The 17,143-nt window shown below is 49.7% G+C and overlaps 1 protein-coding gene across 17 annotated transcripts in view; it reads left to right on the top strand.

Moving 5' to 3' along the window:
- Positions 1 to 17,143, top strand: part of GAS7 (growth arrest specific 7) — a 288,726-nt gene extending 271,583 nt beyond the window's left edge. For all 17 annotated transcript variants that reach the window (XM_045375328.2, XM_074018592.1, XM_005582889.3 and 14 more), the window contains 5 exons: positions 1,028 to 1,156; positions 2,206 to 2,329; positions 8,048 to 8,127; positions 9,653 to 9,751; positions 10,411 to 17,143. In XM_045375328.2, the coding sequence (XP_045231263.1) occupies positions 1,028 to 1,156; positions 2,206 to 2,329; positions 8,048 to 8,127; positions 9,653 to 9,751; positions 10,411 to 10,524 (546 nt within the window). In that variant the 3' untranslated portion in view covers positions 10,525 to 17,143. The remainder of the gene's footprint in view (positions 1 to 1,027; positions 1,157 to 2,205; positions 2,330 to 8,047; positions 8,128 to 9,652; positions 9,752 to 10,410) is intronic.

The following is a 17,143-nucleotide window of genomic DNA, read 5'->3' as shown; positions in this document are numbered from 1 at the left end:
GGAGTTCCCACCATCAGTTCCTCGAGGTTTGGAGCCTGTCTAGCTCATCTTTGTATTCTCGGCACCTGCCGTGGAGTAGATGTTGGATAAACAGGACTGACCTGAGACCTCTAATTGAATGGCATTCATTCGACTGTTCTCTACTGGAGCTGCATACCCCAGTCACTGTGCTAAGTGCTTGGAGACACAGACGCTGATGTGGTTTCTGTCCCCAGAAGGCTCTCAGTTTGGAAAATAAGGGAGACAGACACAAGAACAAAGCCGTGCAGGAAGCTGTGGGATAAAATAAGTGTGTGAGGTCATTATTATTATTTTATTATTATTTTGAGACCGTGTCTTACTCTGTCACCCAGGCTGGAGTGCAACAGCACGATCTCGGCTCCCTGCAGCCTCCCAGGTTCAAGTGATTCTCCTGCCTCAGCCTCCCAAGTAGCTGGGATTACAGGTGCCCACCACCATGCCCAGATAATTATTTTATTTTACTTTATTTTTTGTATATTTAGTAGAGATGGGGTTTTACCATGTTGGCCAGGCTGGTCTCGAACTCCTGACCTCAGGTGATCCACCTGCCTCGACCTCCCAAAGTGCTGGGATTACAGGCATGAGCCACCATGCCCGGCCCATTGATTATTAACTTGATTTAGCCATTCCACAATGTATACATATTTCAAAACAGCATATTATAAACCATAAATATAGGCAGTAAAAAATTCTAAAACTAAAATGTAAAAGCTGCAGAAGCCAGAAGAAAGGAGTTAACAGACGGGGAAATCAGAAGGCGCTAGTTGCTAACCAGTTATCCTATAGACGTGTGCTGGGGCCTCCTGAGCTAAGGTGACCTGCATAAACTGAGACCTGATAGGCAGCCACGTGTCAGGGCGTGTCTCTCACCTTCCTGCCAGGTCGCTGCCCCAGACTCATCCTCACCTGCCTGGGGAAATGGGGGCGCCCTTCCCACCCCTCCTGCCTGCACTGGCTTACAGCTGACACCCTGGGTCCTGAGTGTGCTTCTCCACTCTCCCAACAGCTTCACAGCGAGGTGGAGAAGCCCCTGATGAACTTCCGTGAGAACTTCAAGAAAGACATGAAAAAGTGCGACCACCACATTGCCGACCTTCGCAAGCAGCTCGCCAGCCGCTATGCCTCGGTGGAGAAGGTGAGAAGCCCAGGACGCTGGGCCGGGGCAGGCGCGTCAGGGGCTGCCTGGAAGGTGGGGGGGACTGGGAAGCCAGCAGTGGCGCCATATGCCAAGGCGGAGTCTTTGTCCCCAGGTAGGGGAATAGGGGGATGTCCAAGCCTCGTGCCCATACCTGAGCACTCCACCCATCCAAGGGCAGATGGAGCTGCCTCCCCGTGGTGCTCAAATGCTGGAATGCTTGAATGACCACCCAGAGGGTCAGGGGTGTGAGGAGAGGCTGCAGCAGCAGTGGGTGGTCGAGGGACTGTAGGCGACCAATTAAACCTCGAGACTGGCAATGCTGGTGCTGGTTCACGTGGGGGCCCATGTTTAAGCCTCACTGAGCAGAGTCCTCCTGACTCAGTCATCCGCTTTCTGCTCTCCTTCCTGCTCAGGGACGATGCAGAGTCCTGGGTGGTCTCGCCTCCTGTTCAGCCTTAGAGGGAAGACAGTGTGCCCCAGAGACTGATTCCTAGCCCCGGTGCCTTAGAGAGGAGAAGGGGGCTCAAAATACTGGGACACCCTGGACCCAGTCAGCTGCCGCCACCCAAGGGCCACAGAGATGCCAGTGGTGGCCTGGAGGAAAGGCAGTAGAGTGAGGGGAATGAGAGGGTCAAGGCGTGTCCAGCTCCGGAACGGGAGGGCTGGTGCTACATCCTATGAAGTACTGCAGGGGGGTGACACAGGTGGCCTTTGTGGTCCCTTCCAGGCACAGGGGATGTGATTTTAGGACTGCCTAGGTCCCCAGTCTGTATACAGGCTCCATCAGGGGAAACAAACATGATTTGAGAGATTGATGTAGGCTAAGCCCCGATGTCACTGGAAGAGGCAAGGATGAAAAGGGCTAGGGTGTAGCCTCTACCTAGCTGGGTGGCGCCACTCTGGCTGCTGGGCCTCTCTGGGCCACTGTGGCATCATCCACACAAACAAGGGATAAAAGGGCTCTAAAGGGAAGCTAGGCTGCGTGGCCCAGGAGGCCCACTGGCTCCAAGCTTTACAAGCAACTTCTCTGTGTCCTTGGATCCCAGGCCCGGAAAGCCCTCACAGAGCGGCAGAGAGACCTGGAGATGAAGACCCAGCAGCTGGAGATCAAGCTGAGCAACAAGACAGAGGAGGACATCAAGAAGGCGCGGAGGAAGTCCACACAGGCTGGTGAGTGCCGGGCACCCTCCCGGCCTGCTCAGTGCGCCCAGAAGGAGAGGGCATGGGGCTAGGAGATGGGGTGACCAGGGAGGGTGCATCTCTCCTTTGCAAGACTGCAGTGGGGAAATGACTTCCCTTGTTTCCCAGGAGGTATGCCCTCTTCTCTCCTCTCTGACCCACACCCAGAGATCTCAAAGGAAGAGACTTTGGGCATCAGAGGAAGGAGACAGGCCGGGCTAGTTCTGGGACGTGGTAGAGGCTGGACTTCTCACTCTCTCCCTGATCATGGCTTTTTAATTTTTTTTTACTTATTTATTTATTTTTTTTTTGCCCAAGCCCCAGATCTCCGACCAGGAGGTGGACAAACTCCTTCACGCGCTGACAGCTCAGGGCCCTGTCCCTGTTCAGAGCCCACAGAAGCGCACAGCCCACCCAAGCTGCCCACCTCCCCAGGAAGCAATGCTCTCAAGGTTCACCTATGGGGATGGGCTCCTGCCCTGGGAACAGAGGCTGACAATTTGTTTAAAGAAATAACCAGATTTCAGTCTCCTGGAAGGAGTCTCCCAATGAATTGGTTTCTGCTTCCACCTAGTGGTAAAAGTTAGCTAATACACAGAGGAAGAGAAGGCCTGGTAGAAACCAGTGAAAACCTCAGTAACTAGGAAGCCACGTTTTACTGCACGAGAGGACACACATGTTACCTCTGGAATGAGAATGTGTCCCATAGTGTTAGAGTTTGGTCTAACACTATTCACCTCAATTTCTGGTGAACCTGTTACAATCCTTCATTATAGAAGAAAGCATTCACCTTACATAAGGTAGGATAGAAATAGGTAAATAAAAAAATAATGTAATAGAAGGATAACATTTTTTATACAGATCTTATAGTGCACAATAGTAAATTACTGGATCCATAAATAGAAGGCACAATATATTTATTGGTGGAGAGAAGGGGGGCACATAAGGGGAAGAGATCTGTTTAAATTATTAAGTTATTAAAAAGATAAATTGTAGGCCAGGTGCAGTGACTAACACCTGTACCTGTAATCCCAGCAATTTGAGAAGCAGAGGCAAGAGGATCAGTTGAGCCCAGGAGTTCGAGACCAGCCTGGGCAACATAGTACCTCATACCTCATCTGTACAAAAAAAAAAAATTGAAACCATTACCTAGGCATGGTGGTGCATGCCTGTAGTCTCAGCCACTCCGGAGGCTAAGGTGGAGGATGGCTTGAACCCGGGAGGTTAAGGCTGCAGTGAGCTATGATCACACCATTGCATGCCGGCCTGGGTGACAGAGAGAGACTCCACCTCAAAAAAAAATGATATTGCAAAAACAGTATTGGTACATGGCAAAATATTTTAAGCAGCAGACAAGAATATCAAATGCTATTCACAGAAATAATCACCATCTCTTCCTAGTGTTTTGATTTTTAAATATTTAAATTTATATAAATTTGATGATACAGTCTGTCTTCTGAACTTCTTGGAAATACCTCTCTTTCATTTCTATAAATCTTTTTGCCCTTCCATTCATGCATATCAAACTTTTTAATGGCTGGCCAGTGTCCAATTGTATGGTTGTGCCCAAATTTATTTCATCCTTCCCTTAATTGAGGTTTAGGACTCTCAGACTGTTTCAGAGTGCTTGCCAGCCAGTGCAGCTGTTGTTATTTGTACCTGCATCTTTGTGTGTGCCTAAGACCAGATCTGCATATAGAGAGAATATAGATGCTGAGTCAAAGGGTATTATTCATCTTGATGGATATTTCCAAATTGCTTTCCAGAGAGAGCACCCATCAACGGCATCTATGAATAATGCCTGTTCTCTAAATGCTTATCAACATTGTGTGTCACCAAGATTTGAAATTGTTAGTGAGAGAGGAAAATGATATTTTGTTTTTAATTTGCTTTTCTCCATAACCCCGGTTGAGTATGTAAAATGTATATATAAATCATTTTGTACTTTCTGTGAACTGACTAACTTATATCCTTTATATCCTTTCCCCATTGACCATAGATTCTTTATCTATCAGGGAGATGAACCATTTGTCTTTTTTTTTTTTTTTTTTTTTTGAGACAGAGTTTCACCCAGTGGCGCAATCTCGGCTCACTGCAAGCTCCGCCTCCTGGGTTCACGCCATTCTCCTGCCTCAGCCTCCCGAGTAGCTGGGACTACAGGTGCCCGCCACCATGCCCGGCTGATTGTTTTGTATTTTTATTAGAGACAGGTTTTCACTGTGTTAGCCAAGATGGTCTTGATTTCCTGACCTCGTGATCCACCTGCCTCGGCCCCCCAAAGTGCTGGGATTACAGGCGTGAGCCACAGCACATGGCCCGTTTGTCATTTTAATTGCAGATATTTTTCCTAGATTGTCATTTGTCTTTTAGTTTTGTTCTTTGTAATTTTTTTGTTGTTGTTGTTTGTTTGTGTATTTTTTCTTGCCATTTTTCTGTACAGTGATATTTCCCATAAGAAGCCTAGATTTCAGAGCTGACTTAGATCTTTTCTTTTTAATCACCTAGAAGGGTTTTTCTTACTTTTTTTTTTGTTTCAGGTGTTTTTGTTTTTGTTTTTAAAACAGTGAAGGCTGGCCGCAGTGGCTCATGCCTGTAATACCAGCACTTAAGGAGTCCCAGGTGGGCAGATCACGAGGTCAGGAGTTTGAGACCAGCCTGGCCATCATAGTGAAACCTTGTGTCTACTAAAAATACAAAACTTAGCTGGGTGTGGTGGTGTGTGCCTGTAATTCCAGCAACTTGGGAGGCCAAGGCAGGAGTATCGCTTGAACCCAGGAGGCAGAGGTTGCAGTGAGCTGAGATCACAGCACTGCACTCCAGCCTGGGCCACAGAGCAAGACTCCATCTCAAAAAAAAACAAAAGAAAACAGTGAAATATTTAACCCACCAGACATTTCTTTTTCCTTACACTGGTGGTCTAACCATATTCCACAGTTTCTTATTTGTGGTGTTTTTATTTCTGATGTTTTCAATGTGTTTTGCTCTTTGGGTTTTCATTTAATCTCTGAGCCAAGAATTGTTTCAAAGAAAATCTTTACATGTTTACAAGCAAGGGCTTTGTTGTTGTTTTCTAATCTTGCTATATATATATATATTTTTTTTTTACATAGTTTTATTGCATTATCATCAGATAATACGGTCTCTCATTCCTGTAGTTCGGAATCATTTTGTGGTGAAAGTGACAGTCCTTAGACCTCACTCTGAAAAATGCCACCTCTTCTGAGCGATCGCTGTGGCCAGCCTCCATGCTTTAGAGCATTGTCTCTTTTGATCAGTACAGTCCCCCTGCAGGGAGGTATATTTATACCCTTTACAACTGAGAAGACTGACGGCAGAGAAAGTGAGAATCTTCCATGGGCTCCACAGTGGTGGAGTGGTGAAGCCAAAATTCAGTCTCCTCTCATTCCAGAGACCCTGCTTGTCACCATTTTTCTGAACAGCCTGTTGCTTAGGAACTGCCACCTGTTCTTTCCTTCTGTTCCTTTCCTCCCTCCTCCTGATCTTTTCCAAGGCTTCTAGAAGGAAGGACGTCAGATCCTCAGGGATCATGATCATCATCTTCATCTTCATCACCACCATAGCCCATATTAATATTTGGCTCTCTACGCCCATCTCTAAGTGCTTTACATATGTTGACATATTTATTCCTCGTAACAACTTGGTAAAGGTACAGTCGTTATCTCCGTTTTACAGATGAAGACACGGAGGCAAGGGCAGGTTAACTGACTTGTCTACGATTACACAGTTACTAAGTAGTTGAACTGGGGTGACAACAAAGGCATTCTTGTCCCACAATCCATGGTCTTAACCAATGCTGTTCATAAAGGTCCACTTTCAAGCTCTTGGGCTACCATTGAGAGAAGGCACAGCCCCCTTCACCTACTCTGTTTCCCGATGCTGTGGAAGTTCTTGAAGCATTTTCTCAAAATCAGGATTGACACACAGGGCTCAGGGAGTTTCACAGTGTACAGAGCAGCACGCCACCCTCCTCCTCGGCCAGGCAGGAGCTCTTGGTGGAAATGCATTTGCATTTGGGAGGCCGAGGCGGGCAGATCACAAGGTCAGGAGTTCGAGACTAGCCTAGCCGATATGGTAAAACCCCGTCTCTACTAAAAATACAGAAACTAGCCAGGGGTGGTGGTGCACGCCTATAGTACCAGCTACTCAGGAGACTGAGGCAGACAAATCACTTGAACCCAGGAGGTGGAGGTTGCAGTGAGCTGAGATTGCACCACTGCACTCCAGCCTGGGTGACACAGCCAGACTCCGTCTCAAAAAAAAAAAAAAAAAGATACATTTTATGGTGCGGTATCCACTTTCTTCTCTCTGGGTCAGTGCCCCTTGGGATCAAGGGTCCAGTCACTGGCCTTGGACCAAGAACAAAATGAATAAATGCCTCGGTGTGGGCTCTGTTACTCAAGGCACACTTGCCCCTGGCGTGCGGCACAGCTAGTGGTGTGGTTCGCAGCTTGGCCTTGGGTATGGAGACATAACCTTGCCTATTCTCTTTGGCTTTCCTATCAGAGTACTATGAGCCACAAGGATGATGCTACAGGAGTAACTTGAACTCTACTCAGATTCCCAAGTTCCACTCTAGCATTCTGCTTCTAGAATTACTAGAGAAAATTACTTCACTCTGGGGTTCATCATGAGCATTTTCCATCTTGAGTGAAGACCATGATGCCTTCCTCTTGTTGGAGCCCTGAGCAGATCAGGAAGCTACGCTGAGACAAAGCTGTGCACGAGGGCTGTGCTGCTGCGCCTGCCGTGTGCACACGCATTACCAGAGCTTCTCATAAACACGCAGTCTCTGATTCAGTAGGTCTCGGATCTGTCCTGGGTTTCTGAATTTCTAGCCGACCCCAGGGGATACAAGTGCCACTGTCCCACAGAGGGTGATTTGTGTAGCAAGCCTCCAAGGTGCTGATACACTTAGTAATGTTTGCAATTACTCCACAGTGCGTTTCCTTTCTAATTACAAAATGTTCCAGACATACATGTGATAACAGAAAGTAATAGAGTAGTCATCAATATTGGATAGTTACGTTTTGCCTCAGATCTTTCTGCGATGACATAAAATGCGATGGGAGGCGCTGATTCCTGCCCACTCGGCCTCTCTCTGTTTCCCAAGGTAGCCACTCTCCTGAAGCTGGTGTGTGCTGCTTCGGTGCGTGTTTTAGACTGGGACTACAGATGCGTTCTTTAGTGCGTCAGAAGGACATCTTGCAGTGTGTTCATGCGCGCGCGTGCACACACACACACACACACGTGATCTGCAAATTTATCTTCCTTAATTCTTCTTAGTACCAAATTGTGTGTGACATGTTTTAACCAATCTGGATTCTCCAGTGTAAAATAAAACTGCCATCTTTAGAGAGGGGGGAAGCATTTCTTGGGCTCATGATAGGATCGGGGGTCCTAGGAATACCCTACACACACACACACACACACACGAGTGAGAACCACCATCCTGAATCCTTGGTATCTGGGGTCAGGCTTCAGGGGGCTACCTGAGCTGGTTTCTCATGGGGGTGGGTTGCCCCCTACCTTCCCTGGCTCTGCTTTCTTCTTCCTACTCCTACTGCCATCCCTTTCCAACTTTCCAGTGGCCACCGTGACCCTAGTGGGAGGAGAAGGCTTGGCAGTGGGGCACAGAGTCATGGTGGGGACAGGATGCATCGTGATGGTGACTATGGTCTTTTTTTCCAGGAGATGACCTCATGCGCTGTGTGGACCTCTACAACCAGGCCCAGTCCAAGTGGTTTGAAGAGATGGTGACCACCACATTGGTAAGTGGTCAGGGATGTGTGGACATGATGGTAGAGGCTGACGCAGAGCAGCCCCTGGTGGTTGTTAGCGGGCACGGGGGTGATGGGGTGGAGTGACCCTAGAGATGGTCATCAAACCTACTTCAGTGTTGGGGTCAAAACCTCAATCTGAGCCAGCTTATGTGGATTCAGATCTCTGCTCCAGCGCTTCCTAGCTGTGTGGACGTGGGCAGGGTTGGGTTGGATATGGCTACATCCTTCTTGGGCTGTCCCCTGAGAGGTCAGGGTCAACTGAGAATTCTCCTCAACTAAGTGGACAATGGCCTCTTTAGGAAAAATAGCCAAGCTATAGGAAGAGAGGACCCCCCCACACACACACGCACACACACGAGATGCAGGTCCTTGATAGGAGATCCTTGCAAAGTGGATGGATGGGTGAGGTTGGCGCTACACGGGGGGTGGGGGGAGGCCTCTGACCAAGGGTGAACAACAGGCGGTAGGGCCGATGCTGCTTTCCTGAGTGTTTCTTGTAAAGGAGCAGCATCTCCTTATCGATCAGCACCTGCCTGAGTGGACAGCGAAGTGTGGCTGGTGCTTGGGCCAGATGGGACAGGAGGCATCATGCCAGGTGCTCATCGGATCATCTCACTGCCTAAAGCCACCCCTGTCGATCCAGCACAGGACTCACCAGCTGCCTTCCCCAGGTGTCAGCCCACCAGAGCAGATTAGAGGCCTCCACCAGGGACAGTGGCCTAGTTTTCCTCCTGGTTAATCTCCTAATTAAGCCCCCTGCTTTACCCCCCTTTTCTGGTTAATCACCTGGGCAGTGACCTAGTTGGATGCAGAATAACAGCCTGATCCCCTAGATTCCAAAGACACAAAACCATCTAGAAACCAGAGGACAAACCCCTTCCCCTCTCCCCTTTGACAAAAGCTGCGCCACGTGCAGCCCCGTCTGCCTCCCTGGCCTGGTCTCTACTGCGGCCGCAGCACTAGGTGTGGGCAGAGGAAGGGAGGCTGCTCAGCAGAGGCCCCGGGACAAGGTCCCAGGAATGTGTGGCATGGAGCTCCCACATGTGTCCCCTTGCTGCACCCCACCAGGGCACCAGGGCTCGGCCTGCGTGGGTGCGGTGCCATGAGTAACAGCCCGATGGACTCTGGTTTAAATCCTGTCTCCCCCATCATTCCATGTCGCTTTGGGTGAGCCGTGTTGTTGCCTCTCTAGGTGTTAGTTCCCTTGCTTGGAGAATGGGGATCATAACAGAAACGATCTCTTAAAATTGTAACGAGGACAGCTAAGGAACGCACGGAAAGCCGTCAGCTCGGTGCCTGGCAGAGCAGGCTTTTCAGGAAGTAAAACAGCAGCTGCTGCTGTCATCAGCTTCACCTTCACCCGAGATAACGGGACACGCTCTTCATCAGACCCCAGAGAGTCAGATGGGGCGGGATGTCCACAGCCAGTGACTTGCGCTTTGTCGTCTTGGTGGGAGGACCCCCAAGTGGAAGGGACGTGCTCAGAGTTCTCCGGCCTTTACTTTCTCGGCAGGAGCTAGAGCGGCTGGAGGTGGAGAGGGTAGAGATGATCCGGCAGCACCTGTGCCAGTACACGCAGCTGCGGCATGAAACAGACATGTTCAACCAAAGCGTGAGTTTCCAGCCCAGCAGGACTCCTGGGCGACACGGGGCCTGGGGGAGAGCCGCCTGGTGCTAGGCCGTGGCCAAGTGGCTGCTGCAAGTGAATCTGTCCTAAAGGCGGGCAGTGGGCAGGTGCTGTGGCCTGGGGGTGGCCTCGTGGGCTAGGCCTGTCAGCATTGTCCTGGACGTCCGTGTGAATCCGACCCTGGCATGTGAAGTGGACTCACCTCTGAGCTGTTACCCCGAGAAAGAAGCTCATAGTAGTTATAGTAGCTGAAGACATTAGTAAATTTCTTAAAAAACAAAACCAAAAAAAAAAAAAAGAGACTTCTAGAAATATTCAAAATACCTAAAGCTCAAGTTTTATTTGTCCTGTTCTGTGGTGGTGAATGTGGGGTAAAAGGGAGAAAGACAGCCTGGAGGCCCTCCCAGCCTCTCATCCAGGCCTGGAGTCTGCAGGGTGAGAAGCAGGGTCCGGATGCGTTTTGGGCTTCCCCGTTCACAGCCCTCTTCGTGTGCTGTCCCTCAGATGGGCCTCCCCTGGGGCCCTGGAGCCCTCTAGAGAGGCTGCTCTGAGAGACACTAAGGTGAGGACAGCATGTCTCAGAGGAGCTCTCCCCGGCTTGGCTGCTGTCTCTGACGATGTCGCGTATTCTCTGTCTCTTGCAGACAGTCGAGCCCGTGGATCAACTGCTTCGAAAAGTGGACCCGGCCAAAGACAGGGAGCTGTGGGTCAGAGAGCACAAGACGGGCAGCATACGCCCTGTGGACATGGAGATCTAGATGGGCCTGTGCAGTTTCGGGGGGTCCTGCTGGGGAGGGGGACTGGGCTCCCACCGTGGGGCCCATGCTGAGTGGATGCCCCCCACCCTTTCTCCTGGGGCCACTGAGGAGAGGGCAGAGAGCTGGTGATTCCAGAAGGGTGACTCGGACGGCCTAGCTGGGGGCTCCCCTGTATTCCCAGGCCCAGAAGACAGACCCACAGCCCTGCCCTTGTCTCTGAGGCTAAAGACCCCCTGATTTCCGTGCTGTGCTTGCCGCTCTGAAACAAACGGAGGCTGGAACTTTGTGGTCCCTGCCGAGTTTTGTAGGGGTCACCGTCACATGCTTGTGCCCTGGAAGCCCCAAGACTCTTCCTCCAGCTGGCTCCCTTGTCTCCAGGGCTTTGGAGGATCAGGGGAGGGAGGTCTCTGTCTCTAAGCCAGGTGTCAAGGATCAGCATCATGGGTAGAAGGTGCCATTCAGTTCACAGCCTCACCCAGAATCCTTTGCAGCCCTCCTTCTTTATTTTTTTCATATTGCATTCTGGGAGTCCACATCTGGCTTTCTCAGCCACTGTTCATCACCAGGGGTTTCAGGAGGAAGGCTTGGCTCCTGTCTTCCCAGACCCACCATGCCTGGAGAGGTCAGGATGGAACTACCTCATTCGGCAAATTAGCCCCAAATCGAGCGCTGCCTCATGTGTCCTATGAGATCAGGCGCCGTCTGTAAAGTCTCCTCTGGAAATGCCAATCATCCTTCCCCCAGCTGCTTCCTCGGGGAGGCCCCTGCCCCCACCCTGCCACCCCTTCCCAGTCTCATTAGAGGAAGCTTTCCAAAGTTCTCAGTTACCAAGACCTCATCCAGCTCATCCAAAGGCTTCAGGGATGGAAACAAACCAGCTCGTCTCAGAGGCCAGCAAGCTGGGGCCTGTCCACCACTTTGCCCTCTGCACCTTTGGGCTGCCCTGGCCCCCGCTCTCCCAGGCTGCCCACCACAGGCTCTTGATGAGGCCGGGTCAGTCCTACATGGGAGATGGGTTAGGGCAAGTCTTTGTCATCGCCCAGATGGCTCTGTCTTCTTGTGTATGGCAGGGCTGGGACTGCTGTCCCTTGTATGGTTTTCTGTCACTGGTGGGCACTGGACAGGCATAGCAGACTCTCTTGTGGCCACATTGGGTTGTTGCCTTTCAGACAGTGTCCCGCCACCTTTGCTTCCAGCTCCTTCTGGACGTTCCAGAGCCCTGCACCAAACCCTCACTTGGTGACAGCACCTTCTTTCCCTCTCTCCGTCTTCCAATCCCTGGAAAAGTCTGGTCTGAGTGTGACTTGGGAAGCTTTCAGTGCTGCTGTTTGGTCCAGCTCATTACTTTCTCTACCACAGCAAACACATTCTCCACCATGTCAGTCTAAAGACTCAGCCCCAAGGGCCAGGAGAAGCGTGAGCGAGGGGCAGATTCTAGTCAGGAACCCGTACCCTGGAAATCCATCTTTCTCCTTCTTTACCATTGACCACTTTGGGTTTGACCTGCACATCTGCAGTGAGGGCAGAATTCAAGAAGCACAGCTCACTGGTCTTTCAGTCTTAACGTGCTAGAAACCGATGACTTACTAATCTCTAATTTTTTGGCACCTCTATCATTGAATGAGAATTGCTTTCTTATAGTTCGCATTAGAAAAATGCCTAATATACTAAAGTAAACCAAACATTGTTACTTTTCTCTTGTTCTTGAAGCATGGCAACCAAAAAGGCCGACGCAAAGGCCTTCACCGACATGAAGACCTCCTGGTAGGATCTGTCCATGGGATGGAGAACCACTCAGTCCAGATCTGGGGTTGGGTCATGACACCAGCTACCGATTTTAGAATATTATTTCTTGGTTTCTTTATGAAAAATGGGTGCTAGTGGTAATTGCTTTGTGGCTTAGTAAACTACTTTGTGGATGATTTCCAAACATTCAAAGCCAATAGCCTTGTTATTAACAAGATATTTTGAGTACAATATGGCTCATTGACTTTTCCATTTCCATCTGAGGATTCCAGAGTCCTCTGTTCATCCCTGGGATAGAGTGAACCCTCTTGCGTCTTCCAGGGTAGCTCAAGTTGGCCCAGTTTGGGCCAGTCCATTTTTGGAGGTCACTCTTTCCCCCTCATCCCCTCCTTCTCTTTACCCCCTTCACATACTTCCTTCCTTTCTTCCCTCTGTTATTCATTCATCAAGCAAGTTAAAGCCATTGGGCTACGATCTAATCTGAGGACACCATATGGCCCTGTCATCAGGGAAGCCCATGATCTCTCGTTTTCAGGGGCCTTACAGGTCAGCAACCTTGGCATTCATATATAGGTACTCTGCAGAATTCAAGTTTTCAGAGGTAAGTCTGTTGCGCTGATTAATCTACATTCGTTTGTTCAGTGAATGCTCAAGACAAGCCAGGCGTGCTGAGAAGTGGCGCTGTAGTTGTAAGATGGGCATTCCTCCACTCTCCTCTATTCTCCATGTTGACGGGGAAGCGTATAATAAGAGCATTGTGCGCCCTCCACACTTAACCCTCTGGGATTCTTTATTATAAATATAAACTACTGTCGTGAGGCATTTACCTATTGGATGGAAGGTAGACAGCAACAAGATTTTAATCACCTGGTCACCAGACCCTCACGGCCCATATCCAACTCGAATTTCAGAAATTTCTTTGTTTGCTTTAAATAACTCTTTACAAATAAGGGCTGGGCATGGTGGCTCATGCCTGTAATCCCAGCACTTTGGGAGGCTAAGGTGGACGGATCACGAAGTCAGGAGATCGAGACCATCCTGGCTAACACGGTGAAATCCCATCTCTGCTAAAAATACAAAAAATTGCCCAGGTGTGGTGGTGCGTACCTGTAGTCCCAACTGCTCGGGAGGCTGAGGCAGGAGAATTGGAATTGCTTGAACCTGGTAGGTGGAGGTTGCAGTGAGCCGAGATCATGCCACTGCACTCCAGCTTGGGCGACAAAGCAAGACTCCATCTCAAAAAAAATTAAAAATAAATAACTCTTTGCAAATAGGAAAGTGAAGCCCAAGGGTACCCAGTGAGGCTGTGAAATGGCCAGTGAATTAAGAGCAGGGCTGGAGTCGACAGTCCAGACCCCTGTGCGTATGAACAGGGGCCCCTTTCTGGTTGAAATCAAGATTAGGATGCAACTGAGAAAATAAAAGACTGCACTTTGGAGTGGCAAGCACGCTATCTGGGTTGTTGTTTTCTTTTGCTTATGTCTTGGTGCTTAGGTGAGGACTTAGCTGGGTTTATTCAAAGTGGGTGAGTCTGGGCTATTCTTGAGAACCTCCATTCCATTTCTGAGAACAAGTCAGCCCCTTCTACCTGCCTTCACCCAAGAGACTGATGCACAAGATCTGTTTGTGAAAGCCTGATTTAAAAAGAAAAAAAAAAATCCTTAAGCTAAATGGTGTTCCAAGTTGGTTGCCATGAGAACCTCCAGGAAGAGCCACTTGTTACCCTCAATTCTTTCTAGTGCTTTCCATCAGTGGCAACACATAGGCCACTTGGACTGTGGAGACGGTGGCCCTGAGATTCTGTCAGTGGGACCATCCTGGGCCTCCTTTCTGGCTCCACTCAGCGCCCTGTCGGCCAAGGAGAATTTCTGCGGTGGGAGGCAGTGCTCCGCTGGTCAGGATTGATAAACAGCCAGGCACACCGAAAACAGTGTACCAATGAAGTCACCAACCAGGGCTTTGTTTCCTCACCCTATGTGAAAACCAATCAATTACTAGATGAGTGGATGGATGCATAAAAATCTGGGCTGAGCCAAAGTCCCTTTTGGAAAAACAAGCCATAAAATTCGAAGGACGTGAGAGACTTTGGCTTGTTTAGGTGATTTTACTTCTAGCTGCAGGTAGTCCTGACAAGGAGCGTTTAAACCGAAGGCTAGAGATGTACTCCTTGTGTAGGTAGGAGAGAGCACTTCTAATGTTAAGTGGGGTACAGATCGGCTGCCCGCCCACACAGCCTGGATATCGTCTTATCCCCATAATCCTTCCATCCCTACAAGGCCCATCGCCACCACCTTTTCCCAGGTTTACTGAGGTATGATTGACATCCAGTAAAATTCACCCTTTGGAAATATACAGTTCTGTGAATTTTGGCAAATTTATTGTCTTGTGACCATCACCAAGATCAACCGGTTTTTATCACTCCAAAAAATTCCCTCCTCCTGCCCTCTTTTCCTGGCAACCCTGATTGATTATCTGATCCTCTAATTTTGCCTTTTCTAGAATGTCATATAAATGGAGTCACACTGATGTAGCCTTTTGAGTCTGGCATCTTTCCCTCAGCTTAATGCTTTTGAGTCATCCACGATGTGTGCGTGGTTTGTTCCTTCTCGTTGCCAGGAAGTATTTCATTGCATGGATGCACTACTCTGCTTCTTTATTTTTACACTGAGCCGTTTGCCCTGGAAGTTCTTGGCCCAGGGTCTTCAACTTGTTTGCACGACCACTTCCAGCTTGCTGCTTCCTTCAGCTCCCCAGGCTCCTCCTCCAAATGCCAGCTGTGCCCACAAGCTGTTCTCAGAGCTCACACTCGCCTTTTTGGCTCGTGGTAGGTTTTTGGTAGTGCAGAAAGAAGCCAGGGATGGGATGGGAGGGGAAGGGATGGATGGGTGCTCAATTGCTGCTCACGTCTGCTGCAACCCAAAGCCTGCATCTCAGCCAGTAGATCTGCTCCCTTCTGGGACCCAGGCTTCAGTGTCACACGGTCCTTGGCGTGTATGGGGCGTTGGGGGCTTTGAAAGGCGAGCAGCAGCAGCATGGACAAGAAGGCTGGGGCTGGCCCTGGGGCTCATCACGATGCTTTCCTGGATCTGTTGCTTCATCTGCAAGCTGAGGGTATGTGTTCTAGATGAGTGTCTCAGGTCACCGGCAACTGCATGTACCGCCCCCCCTTCTCGTTTCCAATGATGTACCCTGTACACGTGTTCATGCCATCTCTGGCTCTCGCCTGCACAGTCGTGCATAGAATTGCCTCAAGTCCTGGTGAGAGAGAGTTGCCTTGGCACTTTTCCAATAGCTAAAATTAAGAGTTTTATGAGCTGTTAAGATTGAGGTAGTTTCTCCTAGGACCCCCCCAAAGAAAGCGCAAGTAACGACCGTTTGGGTCTCCTTCACCAATCTTTGATAGTATGTTCTGGAGTCCACTCCCCAGGAACCAGGACAGGTGTGAAGATGGAGTCTTGGTCGCAGCTGGAGCCTTGCTCAGCTGGTGGTCACACAGCCTGGCCTGTGCCTGCAGCCCACTGGATGGTGGTACGTGGTGGCAGGGACAGGACCACATCCAGCTAAGGCCAGACTGGGCTGAGTGTGACCCCCGAGGTAAACAATCCTCTAAGCTATGTCTTCTTCATTCTCCCTGCTCAGTGAAAGGTGAGCCCCGAGACCAGTTGGGTACCTCTCTATGCGAACCAGAGACATTTCTGGATCCAGAGCAGGTGAAGATTAGGGCCAGGAAGCCTGAGCCGCCGGGGCCTCAAGGTAGGGAGCCCAGGAGGCTGCCAGGACTCTGCTGGGTGGAATTTTGCTCGGGAGGACTCTTGTCTTCCTCTCAGGAGTATTTCTTTTGAGGCTTTCCTGGAGGTGAAGAAGCAATTCCCGTTGCAGCAGGTTAGAGCGAGAATCAGACAGCAAAAACCAGTGCGCTTCTCCCCACGTTCTAAATGCTGGGACATGGCTGTCAGGAGGCTTTGCTGGGAGGTGTCTCCGGGGGTGACGTGAGCTTGGGGTGATGGCCTTTGGAGATGGCATGTGGTGTTCGGGACTGTTCCTTGGTGTTTGAGGGAAACTTTAGTGAGATTGCAGTGGAATGTAAAGAGGTCAGGGCACGTGGGTGCTCTCTCAGCGTGGGGTGACTTGGAGACCTAGAGGGAAAGCCTGCTATGCAGGGGGAGGACACAGGACTGGCCCTGCTCTGCTGCCTCCTTTGTCCTATAACCTGAAGTTAAGTCACGTCCCCTGTCGGGACTTCCGTGCACTCATCTGTCAAGTGGGGATACCTCCCTTCCAGCATCACCTGCATTAGACGGGCTGTCAGGAGTCATGGGTTCCAGGCAGCTGTGTGGACCCAGGGACAGACACTCAAAGGGACGCCAGCCATTCTTGGTGACAGGGGCCCCAACTTAGCATCCCTTCCCTTCCCTTACGAAGGAGATGACCAGAGACAACCCCTTCACAGACACGAGCACATCGGCAAACCCTATGAGAGTGGAATTTTCTAACAAAATAAACTTGCTTGTTTGATCTGTTTTCTGTAACTTTTGCTAAATACTTTATACATTTTTCATGTTAAAGAGCTGTGTCTCCCGCCAGCACTTCTCACCCCGGTATGAATGTGTGTCCTCCACATTGTATATCCTTCCACCCTCTGGCTGCCTAGATCAGTAAATAAAATCGATGTAATATAATTTATAAGTAACACTGTTGAAACCCCGATCCCAGTGGAGGCTGTAACCCACCTGCCCCCGCCCCCCCTCCAACCCGTTATCGCATTTGTGTGTATTAACGCTGAAGAATTAAATGTTTAAAGAGTTTAAATTTTGAAGGCGTTTGCTATATACAGTTGTCCTGCATTATTATAAAGAGTTTTCAGGAAGTTAAA

Source organism: Macaca fascicularis, chromosome 16 (genome assembly GCF_037993035.2).
Source record: "Macaca fascicularis isolate 582-1 chromosome 16, T2T-MFA8v1.1".
In the NCBI taxonomy this organism is placed as follows: domain Eukaryota; kingdom Metazoa; phylum Chordata; class Mammalia; order Primates; family Cercopithecidae; genus Macaca; species Macaca fascicularis.
The sequence above is the reverse complement of the archived record's forward strand: the minus strand, read 5'-3'. Positions and strand labels throughout refer to the sequence as shown.